Raw genomic sequence first — 17588 nt, 5'->3', positions numbered from 1 at the left:
TTAAACAGGCTATTAAATTACAGCTCCAACAATCAAGCAGCAGACACTTCAGAGGGATGGATGTTATGCAACAGAAGAAGGAAAAACAACTTACAAAAACATACTAAAAAATTGTTTTCACTGCCACAATTCACTTTGTCTCCACAGCTCAGCATCCGTCCCCGTAAAGAAGTTAAACCACTTGCTTACAAACACGTCAACAGACTAAGAATGGCACAATGTTTGTAGACTTTTGAATAGAATTAATCCCCATATAGTTTATGGATAAAATCCTGTAGAAAAAGAGCATTAACAAAATGAAAACATTCCAAACAAAGGAAACTTTAAAAGCTCTAACATCACTGCAGCACACAACATAAAGGTCAAGGGTGACTCAGATGATGAATGGAGCTCAGACTCACTGGCCACGGCGTCTCTCACCGAGGCTTTTATAGACATAATAGATCAGCAGTATATTCCCAGCATTAACTGGGCAGCGGTGTCCAGAATGCTTCACCCACGCTGGCCTGTTTTAATGTCCCGTACTCCTCATATTCTGAGTCAGTGGTGTGCTGCAGTGTAATAAAACATTTTACACTTTAATGCATTCATGTAGCCGGTGTTTACACCTTCATCATCCTAAAAAATACTGAAATAAAAACCATTTAAAGCTGCAAACATCGCCAGAATCATCATTAGATGTAATACAGCGATAACCATGAGGGAAATAAGAACCCACACTACTGCTGCAAAGCTATTTACAGCGCCCCAAAAAAATGCCACTGGTGACATTTAGTGCGTACGCTGAATACAAATGTGTTTCAGCTCAGACATCATTCTTACTTATGTGTGAGGAGTTTTGTATTTACTTTTCTCCAGCTGCATGGTCCCCATCTCTGCAGGAGTACTTAACAATCTACTTTACTATTCTAGTGGTCCAGTGGAGAGACTGAGAGCTATTTTCTGCTGCAGACATGTCTCACACCGTCTCACACCGTCTCACGCCGTCTCACGCCGTTTTCCCTCGCACATCTTATATTAGAGCTTTCAGGCGCCTGCTACTTTGAGAAGTCTTAACTTAAATCCCCCTTAATACTTGTGTGAGAATGCACATCACACACTCATTTTGATATGCACGGTGTGTGTGTGTGTGTGTGTGTGTGTGTGTGTGTGTATGTGTGTGTGCGTGTGTGTGCGTGTGTGCGCGTGTGTGTGTGTTTAATTTTCCCTTTCTCTCATGCATGCTCATAAATATATTTTTTTAATTACATGTGTGTGCATATGCATCACATTTGGGATTAAAATGCATTTTTCACTGGCAAGCACGATAATGAAAGGTACCCTAATAGCACCAGGTCTGTATCATACCCCCCCCCCCCACACACACACACACATAAGCCCCCACTATAGAGCCATCATTCTGTCATCTCTGCTGCTGTAGAGCCGTTCCATAGGGAGCCTCGTGGCTGACTTATAGCCATCCCACACATCGCATTACAGTATAGGTCTGTAATGTGTTGCTGCAGAGCAAGAGAATATTAAGCCGAAGGGAGGGAAATAACAATTTCCTTCATGTAATGCGGATTGTTATGCATGTGGATGAGATCCAGTTTTCATCTTCAATGAAAGCTATAGAGGGGAAAAAAGAAAAGTCACAGAGAATACAAAAATGTGCCCTCTTTTTTTGGTGGTGTATGCAGTGTGTGGCTTTTAGCACATGGTGCAGCAACATCTGTATGATAGAACAGATGTGTTATTAAGAGCAAAATGATTGGTATCACATTTTATAGTTTAAACACTGCTGGCAAAGTTGACTCCAGGCTACAGGAGGGAGATAAAATGTACAAAAAAAATGTGACTGCATGGATCTCTCTCTCTCTCTCTCTATCTATCTATCTATCTATCTCTATCTGTCTCTCTCTCTCTTTCGCTCTCTCTTTCTCTCTCTCTCTCTCTCTATCTATCTATCTATCTCTCTATCTCTATCTGTCTCTCTCTCTTTCGCTCTCCCTCCCTCTCTCTTTCTCTCTCTCTCTCTCTCTCTCTCTCTCCCCCTCTCTCTTTCTCTTTCTTCTCTCTCTCTGTCTCTCTCTCCCTCTCCCTCTCCCTTTCTCTCCCTCTCCCTCTCTCTCTCTCTCTCTCTCTATCTCTCTCTGTGTGTCTCTCTCTCTCTCTCTCTCTCTCTCTCTCTCTCTCTCTCTCTGCTTCAGTATTACCAGGCTGGATTGTGCCTGAGTACTGAGGACATGCGCTCTGAGAGGAGGAGGACGTGTATCACAGACTGTTTCTGATGTGTTTATGTTGTTGACTCAGTTATGGTGCGGAACCCTCATTTTATAATAATCGCCTTTTCTTGTGGAAAAGAGGAAAAGTGAGGATCTTTTTTTTTTTTCCATTTAAAAGACATGAAAATAATTTGATACTTTTGCTGTTTTTTTTTTTAGCTTTTAGTTTATTATAAGTATTATTATTATTATTATTAGATTTTATTCTAATAATCGATCGCCCCGCCGCCACCCTGAAGTTCATTGTTATTATCTTGGCCGCCGGCATGGTGGCCTTCATCGGAGCGGTTATCTGCATCATCGCAGCCGTCCACACCGGATCCTCCAGGAATGCCGCGGCGCAGCAGCAGCCGGCGGCCGACAACCACTCGCTGTATCCGGACTCTGTAGCAGCGGCGGCGGCGGCTTCGGGCTCGATGGCCCGGCCCGGCTCTCTGGGAGCTCTCCATGGTTCTGAAACACCCGACTCAGAAGCACCAACCTTCAACATCGGTCTCGGGGTCACCGGCCTCACGGGGCACGACCCGACGGTCAGCCGGCTCATCTGCACACCGATCCCCGCCGGAGAGTGCAACCCGAAAAACTTTCAGCAACAAGCGGAGGACCCGTCGCTGTACGCCGGGGAGGACTGGGGCTACCTGCGGACCACCGCGGAGGAGCTCCGGCAGACCGTGCTGCAGCAGAAGGACCAGATACTGACCGACCAGAGGACCATCCGGGAGCTGACGGGGAAACTATCCGAGTGTGAGAGAGGGCTGGACGGCAGCAGCAGCAGCAGCAGCAGGGCGGACAGACGCGGCAGCGCTGCGGGGCTGTGGGGCGGTAAGAGCCCGCAGCCTGGAGAGGAGGAGGAGACGCACCTGGAGCGGATCATGGTGCGGGACAGCCCGGGTTCGAATCCCGATGGGGTCCACCTGCTCACCGTGAGGGCTGTGGATGAGCTGGAGCAGGCGATCAGTCAGCTCAAAGACCGCATAGAGAAACTGGAGGTAAGAAAAACAGCATCAATCATCTCCTGCATGAAGCTAAAACAATATACTTGAGAAGCAGTCTTTGGTCCTATGGATTTAGAAAGATCTCCATATTATTAGATTAATCTGGAATGCTCTAATAACAGCTTTTAATATTAATATAACTCGAACTTGGTTCTACATTATGGATTTAGAAAGATCTCCATATAATAAGATTCATCTGGAATGCTCTGATAACAGCTTTTAATATTAATATACTATAACTCTAGCTATATTTTTCTGTAATAAGTGGTGATCAGAGTTGACATCCATGGCTATATTTGTCTCTTCTTCACTCTCCTAGTCCCTTTTAGGATTTCTGGGCATGCATGAGTGGTTCATGAGCAATGGTTTTTCAATATTGAATGAGAACAAGGGAGTTATCCAAAAGGTTTTGTGTGTGTGTGTGCTATTGGATATTGGCAGAAACAATAAGACTCTCTCCTTATTTGTCTGCTTACTTCTGGAGGTAAGAAAAACAGCATAAATCATCTCCTGCATGAAGCTAAAACAATACTTGGTAGTAGCAGTCTTTGGTCCTATACATTATGGATTTAGAAAGATCCATTTTCCATTTCTATCGTATACCTACCAGTATAATTGGTACCATAGTTTTCTGATGGCAGCATAGATTTTCTTTTCTTGCAACATCAGTAAGATTCCATAACCAGAGGCTCAATGATGGCAAGCTCTCAGTAATATCACGCTGATCCAGCTCCAGTGTAGAGAGCCTTGGCACTGTGCTTCACCTTTATTATAGGCTGTGTTTGAAATAAGAGTGTGAGGATCAAGGTCTTCTAGCCCATGCTCTGTGGCTTATTTTCTATTTCATTATTATCATTTTTGATTGACCAAATGAAAGAATAGATGTTCTTGCTTTCGTGCAGTTGTTCTACACTATTAATATAAGGCAGCACAGGCGGGTGTAAACTGACTGTGGCACTTTCAATGTTCATGTGGGCTCTGAAATAATTCCAACATTATTTATTGCTGTGTCGTTCTGCCAACATTTCAGCTCCTGTAAAAAATGCTCAAAAAAGCACAAATGGCAATTTTCCTGAAATAGAGATGACAATCGTAGCTCCAAGATTCATCTGGAATACTCTGATAACAGCTTTTAATATTAATATACTATAACTCTGGCTACATTTTTCTGTAATAAGTGGTGATCAGAGTTGACATCCATGGCTATATTTGTCTCTTCTTCACTCTCATAGTCCCTTTTAAGGATTTCTGGGCATGCATGAGTGGTTTATGAGCAATGTTTTTTTAATATTGAATGAGAACAAGTGAGTTATCCAAAAGGTTTTGTGTGTGTGCTATTGGATATTGTCAGAAACAATAAGACTCTCTTCTTATTTGTCTGCTTACCTAAAATAGAATCAATTATCACGTGACTCCATTTGAAATGATATTGATGTTAATTGCTGATAACATCAGCCATTAGTGATGGTAGTATAATCATAACTTGTCATCTGTTTATGTCTTTTAATAATACATGAATTGATTGCTTTGGCTGCTCATTTTCTCATGCCAAGAAAAAAACAGATTGCAATTTCAAATGAAAAGAAAGACAGATGAAAAGTGAGGCAGGGAAACAGAAAGAGGGGGTGAGGAGGAGAAGGAGGAGGAGGAGGAGGAGGAGGAGGAGGAGGGAGAGGAGAGATGAGGATAAAGGGGGAGGAGAAAAAAGGAGAGAGTATAGCAGAGTAACATGAAGCGTGCTCTCGTCTGACCAGATTCCGATGATGTATAACCTCATTTTTGGCTAAAGAACCACCATCCATAATTCATGAGTTGCCTATATTTGTGGAAAAGCGCAGACTAAAGGTGCTTCTCTGCAGTATGGTGCTCCTCGCTCTGTGGTGGTGTACAGTATGTAGGACATGTCTGTGTGGGGCATTTTTTCTGTGTGGATTATGCTCACTTTGTCTGCTTTCCATATTGCCACTGCCAAATGAAATCCTCCAGAATGCTAAAGGGGTTGAATAATCTCCATGTTTTAATAACAGACTAAGATCTGAATGGATTTCACGGATCTCAGGGTGATGTGTAGCTAAACCTAAAACACAATATTGTAGCATGTGTGTGTCTTTTACCATCCAAGTCACGTTTCTGCATGCGTACAGGAGCTACTTGGCCTACTTCAGTAGCACAGTGGTCTTTATAGCAGATGCTATGTGAATAACCTATACAAGAAGAGCACTAATCTGGGAATACTGGTCAGATCTTATCTTACTTTACCATTAGCATTCAGTCACATACCAGCTTCACTATATGTCCTGACCCAGGCAGCAATCTCCAGTTCTGAAAAGTGAAGCCAATGCGGTAGTGCCTTAGACTTGCATTCTTTCTAACAGCCAGCAGGGGGCGACTTCTTTGGTTGCAAAAAGAAGTCTGATTGTATAGAAGTCTATGAGAAAATGAGCCTACTTCTCACTTGATTTATTACCTCAGTAAACATTGTAAACAAGAGTTTATGGTCTCAATCGCTTGTTTCAAGTCTTTTTCAATACAGCATGATGTTCATTTAGTAAATTATGGTCCCATTTAGAGTCAAATAGACCATAAAGCAGAGTATGCTTTATGGCGTGGCTACCTTGCGTTGACAGGTTGCTACCATGGCGTTGTCCGGTCTGGGAGTTTTCCATGTTTTCGTCTTACAACTATAATCCTAATGTTTTCTGTTTATGAAAATTGATTGTAACATTTTGGTCGGCTAAAAATTCATTATTCAGATTTTGGTTGTACTTAGCTCCACCCACTCGTGTCATTTCTGGTATTCGGTTGCAAAAATCCAAGATGGCGATGCACAAAAACCAAGATGGCGACGGCCAAAATGCCAAACTGCAAGGTTCAAAACCGTAGTCCACAAACCAATGGGTGACGTCACGGTAACTATGTCCACTTCTTGCAGTCTAACATCTTGTCCAACATCTGATCAGATCATGTGAGGCAAACAAGGTGATATGGTTGCAAATGGTGTGAATGTGCAGTCTCTGTAACATTTTTCCATTTCTATCGTATACCTACCAGTAAACTTGTTACCAAGGTTTTTGATGGCAGCATAGCTTTTTTTTCTTGCAACATCAGTAAGATTTCATACCCAGAGGCTCAATGATGGCAAGCTCTCAGTAATATCACGCTGATCCAGCTCCAGTGTAGAGAGCCTTGGCACTGTGCTTCACCTTTATTATAGGCTGTGTTTGAAATAAGAGTGTGAGGAGCAAGGTCTTCTAGCCCATGCTCTGTGGCTTAATTTCTATTTCATTATTATTATTTTTGATTGACCAAATGAAAGAATAGATGCTCTTGCTTTCATGCAGTTGTTTTACACTACTAATATAAGGCAGCACAGGTGGGTGTAAACTTTCATGCAGTTGTTCTACACTATTAATATAAGGCAGCACAGGTGGGTGTAAACTGACTGTAGCACTTTCAATGTTCATATGGGCTCTGAAATAATTCCAACATTATTTATTGCTGTGTCGTTCTGCCAACATTTCAGCTCCAGTAAAAATCGCTCAAAAAAGCACAAATGGCAATTTTCCTGAAATAGAGATGACAATCGTAGGTTTTGTTGAGTACCACAATAGGCAAACACATCAAGGAACCTTGAAGTTCTCTGAATGGAAATACTGCACTTAAATAACTAGGCTATCTAAAATCATACCAGAATCCACAAGATCACAACCTAATACACCAAGTATTTGCATAACAAGCCATGCTAGCTGCTTGGCTGTATAAGCAAAGCAGCGCTTTGAGCTGAATGCTAACGCAGGTAATGTTTATCATGTTCTCTGTCTTAGTTTAATGTGTTAGCATGCTAACATTTGCCAATTAACTTTACAGCTAATGCTGATGGGAATGTCATCAGTTTAAGCAGGTTTTTAGCATAGACTGTATATAAGAAGAGGACGTTGAGTTTAGTACTTTGGCCGGCGCCATCTTTTTGCAACAATAAGTGACACATATAAATAAATAATAATAATCAAGTGCAAGTAGGTCTCATAGACCTCTATACAATTGGACTTCTTTTTGCAACCAGAGGAGTCGCCCCCTGCTGGCTATTAGAAAGAATTTAAGGCACTTCTGCATTAACTTCAGTTTTCAGGTTGCCCACTGGTTTAACGTCATAAAATCATAAAGTATTTGACAGATAAACATTTTGCCGAGATGATGGCTGCTAGAGGAAAAGTTAAGGGAGCCCCAAAGTGGGGAACAAGATTTCTTTACCAAATTTTATGTCAATCACCCTAATAATTATCTGAAGCAGACACGGTAACCTCATGGTGGCATTAGAGGAAATGTCAGCGGATCACCAAATCATTAGGATTCATCGCCTGGGGATGATTGTCTGTACAAAAGTAGATGAGAAATTTCACTCTAAGTGGAAAAAGTTGACCTGCTGCTGACAGCAGATGAAAGGGGAATCACCAAAGTCTTTATGGTTAGGGTGGACCAACCTACAGTCTAATAATGTGTGGCTGATACAAAAACAAGAGGCAGACAGATATAAGACGCATCCAACTTGGTTGTCAAGTTGGTGCGAGGTATTATATGTAGGCATGTAGTAATCTAGGCCTATTTGTTGTCTTAAGAACAGTAATGATGCCTGCACCACACTTGCAAATCCGCATTTATTTTGTGCACAGGATATTGCAACATTTTCTCTAGAAATGTCTGACATCCACACATGTAAATACCTGCCTTGAAGCCTAACCCTGCGGGCTCGATAACAGAACTGTCAAATACATTTGAGAGTATATGCCGAGACTCAGGAAAGTGAATGCATCATAGTGTGCAGTCTACAACAAGCTGCATAAATGTCATTCTGAGTTCAGTTTTATAAGACATCAACTATTACAGCAAATGTGTTACTTGAAGATAATACCATATTACAACTTCCTGATGTTGGTTTTACTACAAAATGTAACAATATCCCTAGATAGAAGTGTTTCTAGGGATGGGGTGATGCGTCTACTGGAGAACATACATGTTAAATAGGATGAACTGAGGATTATATTGGAAATTCTATCCATCATGTGTCTTTTGGGACAAAAATCAATACTTTAACGCTTTCAGAATCTTTAAATATATACTGTAGCTTCTTTTTTAACCACAGCTTACATGCGTGTGTTATCATTTCATATCATGACATTTTAACATAGTATCATTGTATGAAGTAATCCCCCTCCTCTATGACCTTAGTTTATCTGTATCATCTCATACAATATAGGTAAGCACTGTGCACACTATGTCTGTGCTGTATGTTTTCTGTATTAATTCCCTCGTAATGTCTATGTATTTCTACCACACACACTGTAAAACAGAAATCTCTCTCCTGGACCATGCAGGTTTTAGGAATTTTGCAGCGTCTGTATTTCCCACATTCCTTCCCCTCGTGGTTTGGGTGTTTATTTCGGTGAACCATTATGCAGCTGAGCCTAGCGATTTATTGTCGACTAAAATAGTTAATTCTCAGGGCAGCCTTTTCTGACTTGCCATTATTCGTTGCATTATACTTAATTGAAAAAAGCAATCCCTGCAGACATGAGATGGCGGAGCAGCACTTAAAGATAATCTGTTCCCATACCCAAAAACCTTGTCTGACACTTGGATTCAGACAGTGTTGTTGTCTTCTCTGTAAAATTCTTAGTCACAACAACAGCTCTGAAGTGCATACCCTGCTTTAGTCATGCCAGAGATTCCCGAGCAATGTGAAAACATCAACAAATAAAACCCAGAGTACTACAGAATTCGAAGTAAGGTTGCAAAAGCATGCTAATGCTCCAGGGCCGGCTCAAGACATATAGGCCATATAGGCGGTCGCCTAGGGTGCCTCCTTCTGGGGGGTGCTGGTTGCCAGTGGGCACCCTTACCCATTTTCTGCATTGAGGTAATAAATGAACAAATAAAGAAAGAAAGAAACTTTCCCCTGTAACTCTCATGAAACTGACTAAACACTTTTAAGCCAAAAATATCAGGGACAGATTGTTTATTTATATTATAATAAATACAGTTATTTATGAAAATAAAAATCTTAATTTTTCTCTTAAAACTGTAGTTGTGTCTGAAGTGTGTTGCGGGGCTAGGGTTGGGGTTCTGGGGGGTTGAACGCAACCCTATTGGCTGTGCCGGCGGCAACCAAATCCGAATTTCACCCAGGGCACCAAAAGGGCTAGAGCCAGCCCTGTAATGCTCTTTTGGTTTAGCTAAACTGTGACATTTATACTTATTTATTTATATTTATTTTGTTAGTTATAAAGGGAAAAAAAACACATCAAGTTTAAAAAAAATTGTTTGACATTTTTAGATATATGCTTGTTCGCTTTCTTGATGAGAGTAAGATGAGAAGATCGATACCACAGCTACAGCCGGCGTCCAGTTAGCTTAGCTTAGTGTAAAGACTGGAAACGGGGGGAAACAGCTAGCCTGGTTCTAAGTAAGGTAACCAAGTCCACCTACCAGCATATCTAAAGTTCAATAATTAGCACATTATATCTCAGTTGAGTAATCCATCCAAAAACCAAAGTGTAAAAACAACAATTTATGGATTTATGGGAGGAAATGTTGGGAAACACAACAATTTGTGGTTTTATGGGGGGGTTATATGCAGGACTATTTCTTGGCTAGCAACCTCACAGTGACTGCACCCAGCCAAGAATAGGTCCTTAAAGGAATGTTGATCTATTCCTTTAAGGACGGAACATTACATTAACTACAAGCAGCATAGTGAAACCTTATTAAACCAGCCTCTCGTTGTATCCCCAGGCATGATGTAATGTCTCAGCAAAATGAATTATTAATTGGGTGTAATAACTTTTCCTTGCATAGGCAGCACGCAACCAACCTAATGTTGAGATCTACTGCTGAACTGTTGACATTTTTAAACATCACAGCAAGTGCAGAGAGTAGGCTACTTTACAGTATTTTCCTGTAAAACCCACACTGTTGAACCTGTCTCCCTCCTCTGCAGTCAGACATCGGCCCATTTCCTCACAACCAGACGGACAGCAACACCTCCGGAGCGCCAGAGGAAGGCGGGATGCCGGGCGGCCCAGAAAGGTTGGCTGATCCTGGCCACAGAGCTGGTGCTGGCAGGCCCTGGAGGATGGAAGACCTGGAGGGGGAGCTGGAGAGGAAGGTGGAGCTGCTGGAGAAAGAGAGAAAAACCCTGAGGCTGGAAACAGAGAAGCACAGACAGGAAATCGACCAGGGCATCAATAAACTACACCACCGGATCTCAGGACTGGAGGGAGGTGGGTATTAACAGAGAGGAGGAAATGAAAGAAGTAATCTGTGTTTGTTTCAGTGTGTAAATGAAAATAAATAAAGAGGTATACACAATGATAAGTGACCGTGTATTACTCGTAATCAAATCAAGCCATGGGGTTTCTTTATGATGAATAAATTATGTTTAAGAAGAAAAAAAGACTTCAGAGGAATTCATGTCCTGCTTAAAAAAACAAATGCCTTGATGTGAAGAAAGTAGAGATATGAGAAATCTATTTGAGCCTCTCGCTGGATAGATAAATTGATTTCTCCTTTCACTTCTTTTGTTTCCATACTCATACTCTCCGTCCCAGGTGTCTCAGGGCATTCTTTCCCAGAAGGCTACAGGCTGTCCTTTCCAACTCGGACAAACTACATGTACGCCATTGTGAAACACTCCATCCCGGCGTTGCGGGCCCTCACCGTCTGCCTGTGGCTGCGGCCCGCGGAGGGAGGAATTGGGACGCCTCTGTCTTACGCTGTTCCTGAGCAACCCAATGAGCTGGTGCTGCTGCAGGGCCTGCATACCCCCACCGAGCTGCTCATCAATGACAAGGTACTGTATCACTCAAGAGACTGAGCATCAACTGTATAATCTGATATGACCTGTCCACTGCTTGGGTGCAATTGATTTTTCCAGAGGAGATTTCTCTCACGGTTTGTGGTTCATATTTCAAACTATTTATTGATTTGAGTCTTAATATTTCAGAGTCTGTAGAGAGTCCATCATTACAAGTATATTTTCTGTGGAACTTTGATTTGGTGAATGCAATGATGATATATTTTTCAGATATTGACATATATTGACATACATTTATATTTAAAATTGCCATAATTATTGATAACGTTTTGCAATACACCATATTGGCAGTATGCATTGGTCAATTATTTAAATTATTGGTAGATAAAAAGGTCAAGATCTTCTTGAAGTGTGCATGTATTATTAATTTGTGCATGTAAATATATGTGCAGTCCCTCTTTACATTCAAATATATAATTTAACTAGGGCTGTCAGTCGATTCAAATATTTAACCGTGATTAATCACACATTTTTATCTGTTCAAAATGTACCTTAAAGAGAGATTTTTCAAGTATTTAATACTCTTTTCAACATGGGAGTGGATAAATATGCTGCTTTATGCAAATGTGTTTAGATATTTATTATTGGAAATCAAGTAACAACACAAAACAATGACAAATATTGTCCAAAAAACCCTCACAGGTACTGCATTTAGCATAAGAAATATGCTCAAATCATAACATGGCAAACTGCAGCCCAACAGGCAACAACAGCTGTCAGTGTGCTAACTTGACTATGACTTGACCAAAACTGCATGTGATTATCATAAAGTGGGCATGTCTGTAAAGGGGACACTCGTGGGTATCCATAGAACCAATTTTCATTCAAATATCTTGAGGTCAGAGGTCAAGGGACACCTTTGAAAATGTCCATGCCAGTTTTTCCTCACTAAAATTAAATAAAACTGATCCCACTACAACCTAAAAAATCACAGGTTGCGTTAAAGAAATTAGTGACATTAAAACGAATTTGCAGTAACGCATTAATATCGCAACTTTGACAGCCCTAATTTTAACATATGTGATTTTTCAATCTGTGTCAACATGTTTGTGTTAATTGTTAATTAGATGTAATAGTGCAGCCACTGAAATTTGCTTCAAATTAGGAACTTGTTACAGTGAATTAAGGTTAATTAAAGGAACAGTTTGTGACATTTTGGGGGATCTATTGGCAGAAATGGAATATCAAATTAATAAGAATGTTTTCTTTAGTGTATAATCACCTGAACATAAGAATCGTTGTGTTTTTGTTACCTTAGAATGAGCCGTTTATATCTACACATGGAGCAGGTCTTCTTCACGGAGCCGGCCGCCATGTTTCTACGGTAGCTCAGAACAGACAAACCAAACACTGGCTCTAGATAGGGACAGTCACGTTTTTGTGTCGGCCACCGTAGTCTTCCTACACGCTTGGCACACTGGAGAAGTCGGTTGCAATCTGCAACCTCACCGCTAGATGATCCTACACACTGCACCTTTAAGGTTTTCTTTAATAATATGTATGCCTTTTTAATAAAAAAAAATAAAAGGATAGGATAAGAAAACATTGTATCTCAAACACAGACTGCAACCTGTTTTTCTATAAGACACAGTGATTGGATCCCAGAGTCTGCAGCACTAATCTGGAATAGATATAGTGTGGGGAGACTTGACGGCAACCATTGTCTTTGTTTTTTGGTGATTTATTAGCACCCTATAGTCTCACTACTGCTTTCTACAAGGCTCCCCCACTTTTTGAAATGTTACCAGTTGCACTATAAACAACATTATAGTCTTGATTAGAATGTTTTATGTCTGGTATAGAAGAAAGCGTGCACTGCATGCATCAGCATACAAATAAGTAGAACATCAAATGAAAGAGCCAATTTAGAAGACAAGCTAAATAGCCTCATTCGTGTGTTTCAATGACAAAGTAATGTTCCACCTTGACAGCGCTGCCGGGGGGTGTAGTGCAGTGCGGTGGCTTTAGGTGTAATTCAGTGAAGTGATTATGGTAATAGATGCCTGCAGGAAGAGTTCTGTGTCCTTGGAGGTAGCAGGGTGTCTTTGGGACTCAGAGAATACTGCAAAACAGAGAGAAATAAGATGTTAAAGGGATGTCAACAGCTATAGACCTACATCCTGTCTTACCTCCATATGTGTGATGTGTAGAAACATCTACGCTACTCTCTAATCTACATTCTCACTCCCAGCTCATCTAGTACAATGTACGCTTGTTACATGCATAGTGTCCTTTCAAACTAAACTTCCGTTTTCATAGGAAGTTAGGTTTAGGCAACACAACCACTTAGTTTGGGTTAGGAAACGGTCGTGGTTGACGTTAACGTCACTGACACAACTCACGTGACTCACGGAACTGCCAATGTTAAAGACTCACATGGCTGACGATATTAAACGACTCACATGACTAACGGGACTCAGGGGACTGACGGAACTGACGATACCGACGAGTCGTGATTAAAGAATGACGTGATAAAATAAGAAAACGTTACTTTTAGTTTCACACGGGACACAAACTCCGGTCTCCTGGTTGAAAATCTTGTTTTCATTTGACCCATTCCCAACTGCTGTGAGCTGGGTCTCGAGCTATTAATACAACGTCACTTGCTCCAACTGTGGTGGGTTTACATTGGAGTTTGTTGAAAGCCCAGTTCGTCACAAACTATCGGTATGGTACTGTCAGTTTCCGATATCGAGGGGCGCTTACCAAGTGCCGGTATTTGACGAGTTGGGAGCAAGAACAGGTTGACTTCATCTGAACTGCCCTTTTGCTCTCCCATTCCTATAGGTGGCACAGTTGCCTCTAAACCTCTCCAGAGGCAGCTGGCAGCACATTTGTGTGAGCTGGAGCCAGAAGGGAGGCGCCTGGCACGCCTACCAGGGGGGTAAGCTGAGGGGCGAGGGTCACGCGCTGGCGGCCGGACATCACATCAGACCTGGAGGAGTACTCATACTGGGGCAGGAGCAGGTGAGTGCATGAATGAGGGAGTAAAACACTGGATGGATGATGTTTTCACTGATTAGAGGCACGTAAAGCTTACTCCAAAAGAAATCTAATTTGGTATTCCCTTCAGGCTACTGCTGACTGCTGAAATAGTAGCTTGCAGCTGTGGGTCTATTCACTCACTGACTTTTTTGTGAGTTGTAAATAAAAAAAGTAAATAAAAGCATGAAACGCTTTGAAAGGTGAAAGTAAGACCTACAAACTCAATTTGGTTTGGATAATACTGCTAACCAACGTGTTGAAGTGGGGTGCTATCTTGTAGCGTTGGCTGGATAAGGTGTGTGTGTGTGTGTGCATAATGGCCAGAAGCAACAAGGTTAACAGCCTATTGGGGACCCTCATCCAGAGCCAAAAAGAACTCCTCTCACATGGCCTCTTAGTTCAGTAGTCCTACATTCATAGTTCACTTTTTATCACATCACTTTCATCTGCCCACAAGCAAGTCCACAATCTCGCCCAAGGCAGCAGACCAGTCGAGGCTGAGCCTGTGTGTGTATGAAAGTTTAAGTGTTTTCAATCACATCCTTTCTGTAACTTCACTCTCGTTTCTCTCTAGGATTCCCTAAGTGGAGGTTTTGACTCATCCCAGGCCCTGGTTGGAGAGCTGTCCCAGGTGGGTCTTTGGGACCGGGTCCTGTCTTCCAACCAGGTGGCCAGCTTGGCCCGCTGTGGCAGAGTAACCCAGGGCTGTGTTGCCCCCTGGACCGAGAACGGAGTTGAGGTTTACGGCGGAGCGACCAAGGACCCGGGGGAGCCTTGTAGTAAACACAACAGGAGTTCTCAATGACCGATGGGGGAAGGGGAAGTGAAGGAAAGAAGGGGCGAAGGAAGGGAGGGTAAATTTGTAGCCCTTTCAAGAAGGTAGGATTCTGCCCATTATTAGCACTGTTACAGGATGTTTAAACAACTCCATGTGGCTTGGACTGACGAATATGTAAATGGAAAAAGAATGGTATAAATCTATATGACGGAAGTTGAGGCTTTGCAGTTACTTCAGCAGACTTCAATCCAATGCCATCATGGAGGTCCACTGGAAAATTGTGCAATACAAGGTGAGATTCCTCATAATTTAAATATAACTGTAGTATGGGTACAGATCACATTTTAGGCTATATGTATTCCAAAAAAGTATATTGTTCTCCAGATTCAGGCTACACTAAACTATTTTGTCATTGGTCCTATAGCTCACCTGCACTTTGTTAGCAAACCTAGCTAGCAGTCTAATTAGTGAAGCAACTAATGTAAATGTTAATATGTGAATACCAGCAAACAGTTGAACATTCTGCTAGCTATTAAATAGTGAGCAAATGTTTAAGTAACAGCACAGTGATGGTTAGCTAACCAAAGCTAGTATGATTAGCTAGCTAACAAACAGTTATCTATTATCTAACCTTTAAACACTTTGGGAAATATGCTTATTCGCTTTCTTGTCCATGTCTGTACTGTACATGAAGCTACCATCAGCAGCCAGCTAACTTAGCTTAGCATAAAGACTAAAAACAGGGGGAAACGGCTAGCCCGGCTCTTTCCAAAATGTAGCGTATATAAGAAGTGAACGTAGTCACCGTGACGTCACACATAGGTTTGTGGACTGCCGTTTTGAAGCCTCAAGTTTGGCATTTTGGTCGTCGCCATCTTGTTTTTTTGCAACCAGAAGTGACACGAGAGGGTGGAGCTAAATACAACCGAACACTGAATAAGACATTTTTAGGCGACCAAAATGTTACATCTAAATTTCATGAACTGAAAACACACTGAAAGGGTTAAAGTTGTAAGACAAAAAACATGGACAACTCCCAGACCAGACAACGCCATGGTAGTGACCTGTCAATCACATGGTAGCCACGCCCTAAAGCATCCCCTGCTTTGTTGTCCAAATGGGACCATCATTTTCACACATCAACATCATGCTGTATTGAAGAAGACTTGAAACTAGAGATTGAGACCATAAACTCATGTTTACAATGTTTACTGAGGTAATAAATCAAGTGAGAAGTAGGCTCATTTTCTCATAGACTTCTATACAATCAGACTTCTTTTTGCAACCAGAGGAGTCGCCCCCTGCTGGCTGTTAGAAAGAATGCAAGTTTAAGGCACGTCCTCATTGGCTTCACTTTTAAGACCCCGGACGACACACTGGTCAGAAAGGTAACAAAATCTGCCTACCAGCACCTCTGGTAAAAAAAAGTGACCTAAAATGAAATTAGTCATTTTTACACTGAAACAAAATATAATAATATATATAACATGTTAATTCATGAGCTTTAGATCGAAATTTGTGACTTTTGGACAACGGCTTGGCTAGCTTTTACCCCCTGTCTTTACCAATCTTTATGCTTAGCTAAGTTAGCCTGCTTCTGGTGGTGGCTTCATACTTAGCGTGAATCCTGAATCAGATTAAAGGAGATGTTGTTAAACCTGTGCAGAAATGACCAATGTCCATTTATTCCGTTGAGACAGCCGAGCTGGGAGAAATTCAACAAGTTGTTCGCAGCTGCTGTAGCCTATATGACCTGTTGACCTCCACTATGGCTGCCAGAAGTTGTGTAAAGCAGCTGAAAGCCCTCCATGAGAGCAGGAGGGTCGGAGTAGAGTTAATTAAGAGCTGCGACAGCTTTAGAGTTGGGAGTCAAGGTAAGGTGATGAAAAGTGTTGGAGAGAGTGGTGGGAATATTAAGTAGTAGATGGCACCAAAGGGCAGATGATGAAAGAGATGGGAAAGAGGGAGGACAGGGGGGAGAAATAGATGAATCGGGCACTTTTAAGGAGTGATGCTACATTGTTCTCATCTCTGCATGATGTATCCATATACCTGTAATGTCTTGCCACTGCACTGTGCAGCTCACAAGTTTCACAAAAGAGGACAGCGCCGATTGCATCCATGGCTGGTAGGTGGCTGTCTTTGTGTTTGTCTGTTAAGGCCCGAGGGTTTCTAAAGTCTTCTTCCCTAAGGAAATCACTGTCACTAGCAGAATGTTACTCTTTTTTTGGGGGCGTTTTACACATTTTTGACAAGCCATTGCCCCATTTATGTCATTCTGTGCAAATTTAGAAAATCAAGGTCTAAGTATGTGCTCTGATCATAGACTGTAGCCTAGCCTGAATACAGATGGACGATGCGTCTCAACTTCCTCCAAAAGTGAAGCCAAAATATCCCCTATACGGGAGCAGCCATCTTGAGATTACGACATCATTTGGAGCCAGAATCTGCGCAGCAGTGATTGGGGGGCTGGTATCAAGGTCCCGCCCACAAACCTGACCGAGCCAATCACAAGCCTGGCTTGCTAGCGTGAGCCACCTAGCTGCTACATTAGCACCGCAGGTAGCTGTTTGGCTAGAAAGACACAACAACTAACCATAATATCTCTATAGCTACACTTATGATCAAATTGACACGTTCTATTACGCAGACTCGAGACTATTATCTGTCGTACAATTCCTGAGCCTCCTGCTACT

General features: G+C 41.9%; 1 protein-coding gene across 2 annotated transcripts in view; it reads left to right on the top strand.

Annotated features, from left to right (window-relative positions):
• The window catches only part of cbx6b (chromobox homolog 6b), a 28998-nt gene extending 13211 nt beyond the window's left edge, over window positions 1–15787 (top strand). For both annotated transcript variants that reach the window (XM_037793523.1, XM_037793522.1), the window contains 5 exons: window positions 2190–3253; window positions 10254–10536; window positions 10864–11105; window positions 13917–14096; window positions 14689–15787. In XM_037793523.1, coding sequence (XP_037649451.1) covers window positions 2531–3253; window positions 10254–10536; window positions 10864–11105; window positions 13917–14096; window positions 14689–14919 — 1659 coding nt within the window. In that variant the 5' untranslated portion in view covers window positions 2190–2530 and the 3' untranslated portion in view covers window positions 14920–15787. The remainder of the gene's footprint in view (window positions 1–2189; window positions 3254–10253; window positions 10537–10863; window positions 11106–13916; window positions 14097–14688) is intronic.
• The last annotated feature ends 1801 nt before the right edge of the window (window positions 15788–17588 follow it).

Source organism: Sebastes umbrosus, chromosome 14 (assembly GCF_015220745.1).
Source record: "Sebastes umbrosus isolate fSebUmb1 chromosome 14, fSebUmb1.pri, whole genome shotgun sequence".
NCBI lineage: Eukaryota > Metazoa > Chordata > Actinopteri > Perciformes > Sebastidae > Sebastes > Sebastes umbrosus.
Note: the sequence above shows the minus strand (reverse complement) of the source record. Positions and strands in the feature narration are given on the sequence as shown.